The sequence below is a fragment of the Lepidochelys kempii genome, chromosome 3 (assembly GCF_965140265.1).
Source record: "Lepidochelys kempii isolate rLepKem1 chromosome 3, rLepKem1.hap2, whole genome shotgun sequence".
Classification (NCBI taxonomy): Eukaryota; Metazoa; Chordata; order Testudines; family Cheloniidae; genus Lepidochelys; species Lepidochelys kempii.
In genome coordinates this window covers 207,694,025-207,707,835 of record NC_133258.1, presented here as the reverse complement: position 1 = coordinate 207,707,835, position 13,811 = coordinate 207,694,025, and the positions used below count along the sequence as shown (strand labels likewise).

The 13,811-nt window shown below is 61.2% G+C and overlaps 1 protein-coding gene across 1 annotated transcript in view; it reads left to right on the top strand.

Moving 5' to 3' along the window:
• The window catches only part of PTK7 (protein tyrosine kinase 7 (inactive)), a 96,049-nt gene that overhangs the window by 71,556 nt on the left and 10,682 nt on the right, over positions 1 to 13,811 (top strand). Inside the window, exons 2-11 of the mRNA XM_073339839.1 lie at positions 4,138 to 4,431; positions 6,041 to 6,143; positions 6,560 to 6,750; positions 7,906 to 8,056; positions 10,756 to 10,886; positions 11,176 to 11,442; positions 11,966 to 12,099; positions 12,601 to 12,736; positions 13,167 to 13,286; positions 13,568 to 13,717. Of these exons, the coding sequence (XP_073195940.1) occupies positions 4,138 to 4,431; positions 6,041 to 6,143; positions 6,560 to 6,750; positions 7,906 to 8,056; positions 10,756 to 10,886; positions 11,176 to 11,442; positions 11,966 to 12,099; positions 12,601 to 12,736; positions 13,167 to 13,286; positions 13,568 to 13,717 (1,677 nt within the window). The remainder of the gene's footprint in view (positions 1 to 4,137; positions 4,432 to 6,040; positions 6,144 to 6,559; positions 6,751 to 7,905; positions 8,057 to 10,755; positions 10,887 to 11,175; positions 11,443 to 11,965; positions 12,100 to 12,600; positions 12,737 to 13,166; positions 13,287 to 13,567; positions 13,718 to 13,811) is intronic.

The following is a 13,811-nucleotide window of genomic DNA, read 5'->3' as shown; positions in this document are numbered from 1 at the left end:
GAATTCAGATTGAGGTGCTCGTTTGTAACAGGGAGGGGAGTTAATCACTGGACCAGCTTCCTTAGCGACATGGCGGATTCTCACCACTTGGAGTTGTTAAATCCAGCCTCTAGCTCCAGCGGAAGCAATGGGCTCCGTGAGGGAATCACTAGGTGAGGCTCTGTGGCCTGTGTTAGGCAGGAAGCCAGCCTAGTCCCTTTTGATGGTGAAGTCGGACTCCCCTTGAGCCAGAGCGCTGCTGGCTGTTGCATTGGCCAGGCTGAAAGCTGTTGGCTCCAGGAGCTGGATTCAGAGCCCCGGGCTCACTCCGCAGGAAATAAGCCCCAGGAGGCAACTCAGCGGGTTCTCCAGGAAACAGACACGGGCTCAGTCGCTCTGAGGATGAGGAGGAACCTGCTTGCTGGAAAACTGCAAAGCAGAACACTTCAGAGTCACCGAGAAGGGCCTGAACTCTTCGACGAGCTCCTTGGGAGACCGGGTTGGATATCCCCACCCTTTGGGGCCTTTGAGCACCCGCCCTAACACAGCTAGCCAGCTCCCCCTGCTTTCCCTCCCCAGGGTTCCCATCTTGTTCCTGGGTTGAGCAGACTCCATCCGAGCCCGTCAGCACCTGTGCAGTCCCTGGGGCGCAGCAGCTATGGCTCCCATGGGGAAGTCAAGCTACAGAGGCGGCCGTGGGCCCTTAGTTTCTTTGGCTGGGATTCAGCAGCTGGAAGGGAGAGTTACAGCCTCAGAGACCAGCCCGCTCTGGGTTAGGAGCAGCAGCCCAGACAGAGGAGCTGGTTGGAACGGCCTGGCACTGGCCTTTGATGGTGGAGGAGAAGCCAGCCGCTACCCGGCTGGGCATGTGCCACTCTTCTGGCGCACAGAGCGGCTAGTCCTCAGCTTTGGCATGCTGCCTGCCTCTCCTGCAAACTCCCTCTGGGCCCAGGCTCTGGAGAGACTATGCCAGGGCCCTGACTGCTGCTCCCTTAGGCTCTTTTATTGACCAGATCAAAGCATTATTGATTATCTCCAGTAGGCTTCCTTCAAAGGGCATTGTTTGCTTAATTGCCTTCCCCTCCCCCGCTCAATCCCTGCCTTTGAAAGGGGCTCCCAGTGGGGGAGGATAGCACCATAAGCACAGAGGCACTGCAGGAGAGTTCCTAGTAGGGATACAGTCCCCGGACCCCAGTTGGGGCAGGGCTCCAGACTGAGCTTTGCAGGGGGAGCCATTGCGGGATAGAAGTCAACGTGCCTTCGGGGGGGATTCCAGGCTTCAGAGACTCTGACCCTCCACTCGATGTGGCTCAGAGCTGGGGTGTTCCTTTGTGACTCCTCTCAGCAGCCCAGCCCCGGGCTCTGCCCCTTCTCTGCCAGCGCTCCCCCGAGAGAAGGGAGCTTTTCCAGTTGGCCTGTGTTCAGGACAGGCCATCGGCATGCAGTTCATGGGCTCTGCAGCTTGTGTGCGCTGGGGCACGGCACCCCTAGACTGCCTGGGCGGAGCTGCAGGGAGGGCCATGGATTTGGGCGACAGACGATCCCTCTGGGGCTTCAGATGTAGTAAATCCAGACTGCTCGAAGTCCCAATTCTGAAGGAAATTGAAACCGTCTGGGCGTCTCTTACCAGACCGTGTTTAACCCTTGCTGGGCTGGACTAGATCATGGTGCAGTGGTCCCGAGGGCTGTATGGACGTCTGTAGTGTTGGGCACGGAAAGCGTGTGGGTGTGTATCTCACTTTGCACAGTGAAGCCATTGTAACAGATGTCCCAGTGCACACCGGGGGTTCCCATCACAGCAGTTCCCAGCTCCTGAGCGTTGGGATCAGGACTGTAGCGTTGAAAGTGCAGCCTTGTTCAGCCTCCGGGTTCCACCAGGGCCTGGGTGTTGGCGTCCTGGCCAGGAGGGTTCCCTGCATTCCCCCGTCGGTCAGGCCTGAGCTTGCTGCCTGTCAGCAGGACAGAGAGCAGTCCGGGCAGAAGGCGGACGTGTCCTGCACTGTGTTCCCCAGGCTCAGGCGCTGTGTGGACGGGGAAGAGCAGTGAGAAACGTCGCCTCGGGCAGTGGAGTGGCACACGGAGCTGCGTCCTGGTGCTAGCTGGGAGGCTGCTCAGAGGCTGCTTTTCACTTTGGCCTTCTCTTTTCTGAGCTGGAAGGACTTGTTCTGGCCTGGCACGAGCTAGCGCGGGGAGCCTTAGTGCTGACAGGGCAGTTTGCGGCTTAGCCCGAGCGTTTATCACGCCCTTCCGACTCGCGGGGAAGCTACAGTGTGCCCTGTCGGCACTAGGGCTGCACCCCATGATGGTTGTGGAGCAGATATTGGCTAACGGGGTAAAGTCCTAGGCCGTGTCTTCACTACAGAAGGGCAGGGTTTGCAGTGAGGTGCTTACTGCGCCTTTGCTGGGCTGCTGAGCCGAAGCGCAGACGGGGGCGAGGACAAACCTGGGTGGGGAGGTAGTTCTGACCTGCTTGGGCAGTGAAGTCAAGTCACAGCCTGGTGAGCGGGGGGTCCTGGAGCCGGGCCTAGGCAGAGCTGCCCACAGGGGGCCCCCAGCACCTTTCTCCCCCACCCGTTAACCGAGCCGTTCCCCAGCCGTTCTGCCCCCAGGCCAATCTCTGCGCTCATGGGGCTGAGTCCTCTTGTCAGTCTGGCCCCAGTTGTGGGTGCTGAGCCCTGGGAATGTGGCCTGGAGCTGGGGGGAGCCCCTTGCCTGGAGTGGGAGCACCCCCTCCCTGCCCTGCTGCCCCTTAAGCGTGGCAGCCCTCTCCAGGGCGCTCTGGGTCAGAATGCTCTGAAGCGGGTGTGTAGTGAAAGAAGCAGGCTGTGTTCCCAGTGTCTCTACTGTTACTGCTCCCAGGGTGACCCCAGCACATGCCCAGTCCTGGATTCCCCCCAAAAACGTTTGTTATGCGTGTCCAGCCCTCTCCTGGGCAGCCCAGATGTGTTAGGTGTGTAGCCCCTCTCACGGGATCGGGACACAGCAGTCTGCCTCAGCTCGAGTTACCCACCCAGTTCACAACGCTGGGTTAATTCTAATTAAAGAATAAAACGAGTGTATTTAATTGCAAGGAGAGAGCTGTTCAGGGTACAAGTAAAGAGGCACGAAAGTCAGAAATGGTTCCAAGAGAAATAAAGATAAATCGCTTCCCAAGCTGGGCTTGGCTCACGGTGAAGTCCATGAGCACGTGTCCAGTAACGCTGCTGACCAAACCCTCCGGCCAGGATCTGCTCCCAAAGCCCAATAAGCATTTCTTTCCTGGTCTTAGGTGAACAGGAGAGAGATGGGCAGGGAGAGAGAACCAGGGGGTTGCCCCTCACTTTTATAGTTCAGTCCTCTTTTGAAATGCATTGTCCTGAGGGTGACCCCTAGGTAAAGGTTTTTCTCCCTGAGAGCCAGGAGACAAGGAGTCGGGGGTGCGGGGAGAGGTTCCATGCTGCTGTTTGCTGAGATCAGATCTGTTTGTTCCTGCCCCGTCCTTGCCAACGAATGGCCACTTGGTAGTCGATGGCCCGTCAGCTTTGATGGCACCTGCCTGGCTGGGGCGGCAACTTGTCCTTTGTCTTTGAGAAGCAGGTTTACCTCCCCTCCCCCAGACTTGCCTGGCAAACGCCCTTCAGTCATGAGTTCGGCTTCTGCTCAGAGCGTTACATAGAATGCTGCTCCAGCCCTGTCCCTGAGATGTCCCCAGGCGTATCTGTACACAGATTACTGCCGTGGTGTGCAGGGTGTGGCGGCGGGGGCGTTCTGTCACAGCGGGGCACTCGAGAAATGGGTCTACACTTAGAATTCACATGTCCCTCTCTAGGTGTGGAACTGTTATGCTGACCTAGACCCCGGTGTGGGTGTGGCCAGGACAGCAGCAGGATTCTCCCACCAGACTAGCTATTGCCGCTCAGGGAGGCAGCTTAACTGCAGCCATGGAAAAACCCCTTCAGACGCTGTAGGAAACGTCTCCGCCCCCCAGGCATGGCCTGCATCTCCCCAGGTCCTGCTGGGGCCTGTTTCACGCTGTCTTCCCCTGCTGAGAGCTGAGAGGCTGACCCCTTCCCCTGTACGCTTCCCGTGGGAGGCTGCTCTTGCTTCATCTGAGCTGCACCCCTTCCCCAGGGTACCCCTTGGCCCCACCGGTGACCTCCTTTCCTGCCTTCCTTTCAGCCGTGGGCACTCGGGCGCGGATCCTCTTCACCGAGGAGCCGTCCTCTCAGGACGCCTTGCAGGGCCGCAGCGCCATCCTGCGCTGTGAGGTGGAGGAGCCGAGCGGCGTGGAGTTCGAGTGGCTGCACGATGGGCTCTTCATCCAGGACACCGAGCGCCGCTTCCAGGAGGGCAGCAACCTGAAGTTCACCGCCGTGGATCGGCAGCAGGACGCCGGGGGCTTCCAGTGCGTGGCCAGGAGCACGGTCACGGGAGAGGAGGCCCGAACGGCCAACGCATCTTTCAACATCAAGTGTGAGTACGAGAGCAGGGCCAGTGAGCCTGCCCCAGGCACGCTCCTCCTGACCCAGACTCCTGGGGTGGGCACATGGGAGCGGGTACAGCCCTCCTTCCTGCTGCCTTTTCCTTGCCTAGACATCCCCTCAGCTGGTGTCCGCTTTCCCAGAGCTTGCTAACGGCCTGGCTCCTTCCTTTGATGTATGCTGCGGAGCGGCACGCACCACGGCCACTGGTCTCCAGGCCTGGCCCAGTCACCCCTCCCCTCCGCAGAGAGGCACAGTGACCCAGTGAGTCCTCAGGGATGTGGCCAGGGTGGGACGGGGTGGGGCCAGGTTGTTCTTCCCTTGGAGCTGTCAAAGTGAGTGAAGAGCTGGGCTGTACACAGAGTGGTTCCTACAAGACCCAGCAGATGTGCTGTCTGACTCCTCGGTGGGTAAGTGGGAGCAGAGGGACTGACCAGGTTAGGAGGGGCGATTTCTAGCTGGGAGCTGTGCCAGGCTGTGGGACTATGGGCTGGAGGAGTGGGTGGGAGACCTTGGCACTTTGAGCTGCCAAACTGGACCAAAGCCTAGGCAGGGATCTGCAGTGCCCACCACCCGGAGAATGGGCTGGGAGCTGGGATAGGTCTTTCCTGTGGGCGTTACCCTTCTCCTGCTCTCCGCCTTCCCTCCACCACACCAGGCACAAGCCTTCAGACATGGCTATTAGAAAAGAGCTCCCCTGTTACCATGTGAGGCCAGGCCACCCCCGACCACCTGCCAGCTCGGTGGGGAGCTATGCCCCAGCCTGGCAACACTCCCGCAGTGATGTCGGCATGGAGAGCTGCGAGCTGGAGTCTGTGCAGTGTCTGGAGTAATCTGATGCTGGTCAGTGGCCCTGAGCTCCGCCAGTCCTTAGCCCAACTCCTTTACCTCCAGCAGGCTGTTTGTCTTGGGGTGCTTGTCTCCATCTTTTGCTGACTCTCCTTATGAGTATTTGCTCCAGGCTATGCTGGACTTTTGTCCCCTTGGATGACATTGAGCACAGGCCTCGGCCCAATGTTTAAACCCTTCTCCTGTGCGCCACTCCCTGTCAACATTACAGAACACCAGAACGGCCATGCTGGGTCAGCCCAATGGTCTAGCAAGACCTTATCCAATTCCTTTATAACCTAGTTCTACTTTTGGCCTTCACAATATCCCCTGGCAGTGAGTTCCACAGGTTGACTGTGCGTTGTGTGAAGAAATACTTCCTTCAGTTTGTTTTAAACCTGCTGCCTATTAATTTCATTGGTTGACTCCTGGTTCTTATGTGATGGGATGGGATAAATTACACTTCCGTAGTCCCTTTCTCCCCACCAGTTGTGACTGTATAGCCCGCTAGTGTGTCCCCCTCAGTCCTCTATTTTCCAAGCTGAGACATCCCAGTCCCTTTCATCTCTCCTCAGACGGAAGCTGTTCCATCCCCCTGAAGGTTTTTGTTGCCCCTCTTTGCACAGTTTCCAATTCGAATGGGTCTGTGATGAGCTGGGCGACCCCCGTGGTTTGACTGAGCCCTCTGGGTGCGGCTGATAGGGTTGCCCCTCCCCCACGTTCCCAGCGCAGCCCCCAGGCCAGGCATGGTCAAACTCCCTTTCTTTTTGCAGGGCTCGAAACGGGTGGCGTTGTCCTGAAGCACCCAGCAAGCGTGGCAGAGATCCAGCCCTCTACCTCTGTGACGCTGCGTTGCCACATCGACGGCCATCCGCGGTAAGGAGCTACTCTCGCTTCGCCAGCGTCCGGGCTGGGCTCTGCCTCGCCTTTCACCTGCGCGCTCGCTCTCTCTCTCTCTCTGTCTGTCTCTCCTGTGAAGATCCACCAAAGCCTAGGGGGAAGGTGAGAGGCAGGAGTAAGCATCGGGGGAGAGAGCAAACGGCGGGAGCACAGTAAGGGCGGGCCTAGAGCCCGAGGTCCTGGATCTGCTTGGTGTTGCTGAACGGGGTCACTGTCTGTCATTGGAACGGCTGCATGCCTCATGGCTTCCCGAGCTGTGTCTACGTGTGTCCAGGCCAGCGGGGTGCAACGAAGGGTCAGCCGAGCGGGCCATTTCCCGGCTGCTTTCCTCAGTGCATGTGCTCTCAGGCCCGCTGCTGGCCACCACACTGACATGCCTGTCTGTCTCCTAGCCCAACGGGCCAGTGGTTCCGGGATGGCAGCCAGCTCCTGGATGACCGGAGCAGCTACGGGATCAGCAATAAGGAGCGGACACTAACCCTAAAGAGCGCCAGCCCCGAGGACAACGGCATCTACTACTGCTGTGCTCGCAACGCCGTGGGCATGGTGTGCAGCAGCAACAACTTCACACTGAATATCATCGGTAAGGGGCGCTCTGCCCTCCCGGGCTGCTGGCGCACCCCACAGGCTGGGGGGCCCAGGGAGAGGGCTGGTCAGTGCTGTGTCAACTGCCTTGTCTTTGATGTTGCAGAACATCAATGAGGCTGTGACCTCAGATCTGCCGCAGCTGGGGAAGTGTCAGGCTGGTGTGATTTCCTCCGTCCCCCAGGAGGGAGGGGAAATTGTCATTCACAGGGGCCCTGCCTGAGCTAGGGACTGGAGCAAGCACCCCTCCTGCATGGCCACATTTTAGCCCTGCCTCGTCCCCGAGGCAGGCGCAGACAGTGATGTTTCTAAATACCTGCCGCACGGCCCCAGGGCCCCAGCAGGGAGCTGGCGGGTTTGTCGGCCCCGCTCTGCTCTGCGCACAGTGCTTGTATCGGGCAGCAGGTGCCGTTGTATCCGTGTGTTAAACCCCTTCAGCCCCAGCGCAGTCACACTTATACCGGGATAAAGGTGCCATGTACCGGGTCCACCAATGTAGGCAGCGTGAAAGCAGCATCCACCCAAGGGGCTGGAGTGCTTTCTCCCTCCCAGTCCAGGTGAAGCGATACGCCGTGTGTGTGTGTAGACAAGGCCTTAGCCACCACTCCTGTTCCCAGTCTTGGCTGGTCCTTGCAGAGGGGCTGTAGCTGGCAGAGGGATGGCATGCCCAGAAGGGAGGTTGGGTGAAGGTACATTTCTGCCATGTGGGAAGGGAGCAAGCAGCTTGGTGCCAGACCCTGCTGTGTCGGACAGGCCCCCTCTCCGTGGCTTCTTGGAAGGCTCCCCAGCTCTGCTGGCCCTGCCCATGGCTGGGCTGGGCTGCGGCAGCAGACTGACGCTTGTGGCTCTGGCTGTGCTTTCCAGACTGGTCAGCATTCCCGAAGGGAGCTAGGAGCCAAAAAGCCAGAAGCGAGGACCCGGCAGCCTCCCCAGGAGGCAGGGCTTGTGCCGGGACAGGAGTATAAGCACCTACTGGCGCGAGGGTCCCTGTCCTGGCAGGCTCTTTGCATGCTGCAGCCCAGCCCTGTGCGGGATTCCCGCCAGCCCCTTGGCCAGGCCTCCCTGCGTCTTGTGTCTTGCTGGAGCTGAGCTGGCGTTCGGGGGAGAGGTGGGACTCCAGCCACCCTAATGTTCCTGCGGTCTCCCCTCCCAGACGAGAGCTTCCCTCGCCCGGTGATCATCCCACAGGACCTGATCGTGAGTAAGAATGAAGAGGCCATGTTCCACTGCCGGTTCACAGCAGTGCCTCCTCCCACGCAGGAGTGGGTCTTCGAGGACAACTCTCCCATCACCAACAAGACACGGTAAGTGCCCCCGCCCCCACCGCGCTGGGGAGGGCGAGAGGACCCAAACTGGCAGAGGAAAGGAAACCCGTCTCCCATTTCATCGCGTGCTCCTGAGACCTGCAAGGCTGGAGGAGCCACGAGCCCTGCGAGTGTGAGAGGATCAATCCCGCTTCCCATACTGGTGCCCTCCCTGCCCTTTCCAGCCCCAGTCCAAGGGCCAGGCTCGTTCTGGGTCGGGTCCCAATTCCCATGAGGCGCGGTCTGTGCCGGTCACTTGCCAAGGGCCTGGAAGGCGAGCAGCAGCCTGGGGGCTTGTCTCCCCGGTTGAGAGGCGGGATGAGGGAAAGCAGTCTGATTGCTGGCTAGGTCAGGTCAGGAAGGAATCGGTCGAAGCTGGCTTGACCCAAGTCACTCTTTGCCTGCAGGCAGAGCGTCCGCACTGCGCTTTGCACGGCCTTAACGACATTGGTTTAAAAACACCCCTATAGTTAAACTACTGCCAACCTGCGGGTATGCCAGGCCAGGCCAGGCCTCAGTGTGGCTTGTTACCATCCCCACCCTGTTCTTAGGGCACCTGCCTTGTGAACCGTGATCCCTCTGTTCCCTCTCTCCCCCAAGCTGGCCCAGGCTGTTGCTGCTGGCCCTTGGCCTGGTTCTCTTCTGTCATGTGGCAGCACGCTGGGTTATGGGGCAGCTTGAGAGGGGCAGGGATGGCAGGGAATCACCTGGAAGCCTGGGGTATCTCAGCGCTTGATTCAAGAGCTGAGGACATGGGCAGCCAGCCCCAGAGTGGCCGTGCTCAATGGTACTTAGCACACGCACCGTGACTGAATAGACACGTGCCTGGCCATTGCTCTGTGCCAGCATCTGGAGTGAAGAGCTGAGGGCAAGAGGGAGCCATTTGCAGCACATGGCAACAAGCCTGACCCGCCCTCCAAAGCCTAGGAATGGCACTGGAAGTTCTCGAGCACCCTCTGCTGGGCACATGCCGACAGCTCTGTGTGTTTTGTGGAGCACTGCGGTGACGCTGGGTCTGGCAGGCCTGGGCTGGGGGTGCCCAGCCAGCGCTGGTGCCTGATCCCTTGATTGGGTATCAATGGTATTGATTGCTTAAGAATCGCCAGCTGACAGATTTGCACTGTCTGGTGGGTTCTAGGCCCCAGATCAGGCTGTGGTGTTGGCATTGCTGTTAAATTGGGTATCCCGACTTGCACCTTTGGGAAAAGGCTTCTGAGTTTGCAATAGTTTTAGTAACACCAATAGCAAAATCACAAAAACTCCCACCCAGCAAGGGGGGTAGAGAGAGCGAATACAGAGTGACTGTCTGAGCAGCCATGTACTCGCACCGTTCCCCGTGCGAAAACCCGCAGGGTCAGTCATTGTCCTCACCATCATCCTGCCGTCTCCCAGGGTACACAGGCTGGGATCAGCTTTCCCAGTGTGAGACGCTGGCGCCCCTGTGCCTACTGCATATTCCGTAGGGGTTCAGCCCCTTTTCCTTATTTGAACTTCTGCCCCCCACTAATGTTGGGGTGCCCATCTCCCACAGGTTACCAGGCCTTTTACCTCAAGCTTCTTAGCATGTACGTCAGTTACCGTGGCATTGTGGTGGTCAGACGTCTGCTGATGTTCCGGACCTGGGAGATCTAAGGCTGATATCAGCTGGTATCCTGTGGTTACCTATCAGCATTTCAGTCCTCCTTGCACTACAGCACCCTCGCCTGGGCTAGCTCATGATCCGGGCTTGCTCCTGGCCAACTGCTTATGCCCTAGCCGCTGTTAGTTTAGCTAGTGTCGCCCTGGCCCAGAGGGCGAGGTTTTCGTTGTGTTTCAGTTTGGGTTTTGTTTTATTCCCTGTTATTTCCCATTTGTGAAGACCCCAGGCTCGATCTTTGCAGCCCGGGGCACAGGGGGCTTGCCCAGAATCCCCGCTGGCATTTCACAGACCTGATGGTTCTTGCCTCCAACAGAGCTGAGTGTAGCCGCTGTGGGGCTGTCTGCAGCCAGCCCGGCCCCATGGCTCTGAGGGGTGGAAACCTCCTGGGGGCACTGGCTCCAGGTCCGAGCTGTGACACCAACAGCCCACTGGAGCCCGGGGGCTAGGAAGGGCAGAGGAGACGGCAGTGGAGGGGAAGGCTAAAGCAGTGTGGCGGGGCTTGGGCCGAGCAGGTTTCCTCACTGGGTGGTGCTGAATGTGTCAATGAGGGACCGAGTAGCTTGAGGGTCAGGTACTCACTCAAGGTGCGCTCTCCCTTCATCCCCGAGCCAGCCCCGAACCCCAGTGCCATGCACCGTCCCGAAATGGGGCCCTGCTCTGCGCCCGCTCAGGATGGGCACCCACACTGCCTGCCTCAGGATCCCCTCGCAGGCCTGGGGCCTGTGCGTCCGGGACCATCTCCCCCGGGATTCCCCGCCGGCAGCCCCTGAGCCATCAGAGATGCTCCTGCACAGCGCACATCCTGGGGCAGCAGCAGCTGTGAGCCACCTCCAGCCCTCCTGAGGTGGGCAGCCAGGCCTGCCCCCTGTCCCAGGTGGGGAAGAGAGCCTGCCCCCCAGCCCCTGTATTTCGTGTTCCAGTGCCCAGCAGAGGGGATGCGGGGAGGGAGCGCGTGGCCACTGAGCGTGTTGCTTAGACAGGGCCGTGCTGCGGCTTTGCACGTCTGTCCCTCCTGTCTCAGCCCCTCGCTGATGCTCGGCCACTCACTCCCTTTGTGCAGGATCACGGTGTTTGCCAATGGCTCCCTGCTGATAACCCAGGTGAGAGCGCGCAGCACGGGGATCTACAGGTGCATTGGCCACGGGCAGAGAGGGAAACCCACCGTCCTGGAGGCAAGTCTGCGGCTGGCAGGTAAGGCCCTGGGTGGCTGGCCAGGTACTCGCGTGGCCCTGGCCGTACTCTGAACCAGGCGGGCGCAGCACTGCCTCTGTCCAGTGGTTGGGGATGAGCCGTTCGTTCTCCAGGGCTGCCCGGCCATGGGAGAGCAGTCCTGTCCCACTGCCCAGCCAGGGCCAGGAGCTCTGCTCTGCTCCCTGGATCCCTGCCTGGATCTGCGCTGAGGCCCAGCGCCTGGGGCAGCAAGGCACAGGGCCTCGGGGCACGGCTGGGGGTAAGTCACCTCTCCCCCGCTTTCTCTCAGAGATCGAGGACATGGCGCCGTTCTCCCCGAAGGTTTTCATAGCGAGCCAGGAGCAGCGCGTGGCCTGCCCCGCCCCCCGCGGCATGCCCCAGCCCCGTGTCTGGTGGGAGAGGAACGGCCTCCCGATACCTGCTAGTGGCAGGGTGCACCAGGAGGCCGAGGAGCTGGTGTTCACCAGCGTTACCGGGAGTGATGCTGGCACCTACGTGTGCCACGCGGCAAACAAGGCTGGGGAGAAGAAGCAAGACCTCAGTGTCACCGTAGCCAGTAAGCATTTTCCACTGGGGGCTGGGCAGGGGGCTCTGGAGATGGGCTGTGGGGGGCTGGGCAGGGGGTGGTGGGTGCGGGGTGCTGGGCAGGGGCGGTGGGTTGAGATGGCAGACGGGCAATGCCCCGTGGGTCACTGACTCTGGAGCAAAGGCTGAACGAGGGCAGGCTGCGTAGCAGAGCCTCGCCCAGCAGACCGCCCCAGACGCAGCAGGGAGGAGGCTGTCTTGGTTGTCTTTGGGGTGGCCTCCGGCAGGTCTCCCCAGCCCGGGGGCAGTGCCCAGGTGTCCCCGTGGCTCTGGGAGGAAGTGGGGCCTTTTCCCAAAGGCCCTCTGCCCCACCCCCACATTACAGAGCAGAGCTCCTGTGGCCCCGAACGTCACGTCACCAGCAGTCCACGCTGGGCGGGCGGGTGGTGCAGTACCGCGGGTGCCCGAGCTCTCCAGGCCAGCCAGGGGCACTGCCCGGTGTGGCTGAGGCAAGCACGGCAGGAGCCCAGGTAACGCTGTGCCCTCATCCCCAGCGGTGCCCAGGTGGGTGGAGATGCCCAGGGACAGCCAGCTGGAGGAGGGGAAGCCGGGCTATCTCCACTGCCTCAGCAAGGCCTCCCTGAAACCCACTGTCACCTGGTATCGCAACGGCGTCTCCATCTCCGAGGTGAGTGTGACGCGTGAACCCCAGCCAGCCCGGCCGCAGCTCCCAGCACCCGTGCTCTTCCACCGGCCGGGCAGCCCTGGGGACCGGCTCATTCCCAGCCGCGCTCTCCCTGCTGCCTCTGGGCTGCACGTCGGTCCAGGGCAGCTGCAATCCATGGAACACTGAAATGAACCTTGCCCAGTGCTAGGACCCCCTGCATGTCTCCCCCCGCCTGCCACTGTCAGCTCCCTGGGCCCCAGGCCACTTCCCCTGGCTCTGCCCCACACCTCAGCCCCAGTCTCTACCCCCTGCCCCGCAGCCCCTCCCTGGCCTGCTCCAGTGGGCCAGGTCCCAGCCTGAGCCCTGGCAGGGGAGGTGGCAGAGCCTCAGGGGCGGCCGAGCCAGCCGCTGACTGCCCCTGCAATGGGCCTGCGGGCCAGGGCAGGGCCAGTTCCCCAGGGCCAGCAGCATGCCCGGGCAGGGGAGGGCAGCAGGACTGATGCTGCTGTTCTGGTTGGGCAGGACTCGCGCTTTGAGATCTCGGAGAACGGGACGCTGCGCATAAACAACGTGGAGGTGTACGACGGGACTGTGTATAAGTGTGTGAGCAGCACTCCGGCGGGGAGCATCGAGGGATATGCCCGCGTGCACGTCCTGGGTAGGCCGGGCGGCTGCGTGCCGCTGCGGGGACCCCCCGTGCCCCTCCTCGCCCTGCTTGGGCAGGCGCTGCACTCCTGGGTTGGGACACCAGCTGCTTTGGCCTCTCCCTCCATGGGTCCTTGGCTCTTCCAGCGTGAGCCCTGCTCCTATGTGAGTGTGCAGCAGGGCCGGGTATCCGGGCGGGGCCCCTGCTCCCTGTGTACGTGTGCAGCAGCACCCCCGGGGTCGGTGCAGGTCTCCAGGCACGGCCCCCGATGCCAGTGCGGGTCTCCAGGCTCTTCCCTTGGTGCTGGCGCGGGTCTCTAGGCATGGCCCCCGCTCCCGGCACGGGTCTCCAGGCACGGCCCCTGGTGCTGGGGCGGGTAGGCAGTGGGATCAGTTACACTCAGGGGTCCCTGGGCTGACTGCCCCGTCTGTGTTTGTTCCAGAGAAGCTGAAATTCACGCCCCCCCCGCAGCCCCTGCAGTGCATGGAATTCGACAAGGAGGTCACCGTGTCCTGCTCGGCCACTGGCCGTGAGAAGCCCACCATCCAATGGCTCAAAACAGGTGAGGGGGGGACGTGGTCTATTTCTGGACTGCCTGGGGCTTGACTTCCTGGCGTGGCGGGGGCTGGGCTCGGCACCAGGGATCGTTCTGGCCTAAGGCCTCTGGCCCGGCTGTGTAGCTCGGTGCCCTTCTTGAGCGCCGCAGCAAGGGGGAGCCCAGGCCACAGCCGTGCTGCAGGATACATGCTGCCCATGTCCTGGGCACAGCGCTGGAGCCCGCAGGGCCCAGAGCCTCCTGCTACTTTGTGTGGCTGCAGTGTAACCCCCGTTTCTGCCCTCCAGATGGGAGCAGCCTGCCGGCTCACGTCAGCCTCAACGCTGGCGCCCTGCACTTCCGCAAGGTGAGCCGGAGTGACGCTGGTAACTACACCTGCATCGCCTCCAACAGCCCCCAGGGCGAGATCCGGGCCACGGTGCAGCTCACGGTGGCAGGTGAGTGCTGCGCTCCTCCTGGGTCGGTCCCTGCTCCAGAGGGGCATTTCCTGGGCACCGCCCCTTAAACATCCGTCCTGAGGAAGGAAGCATG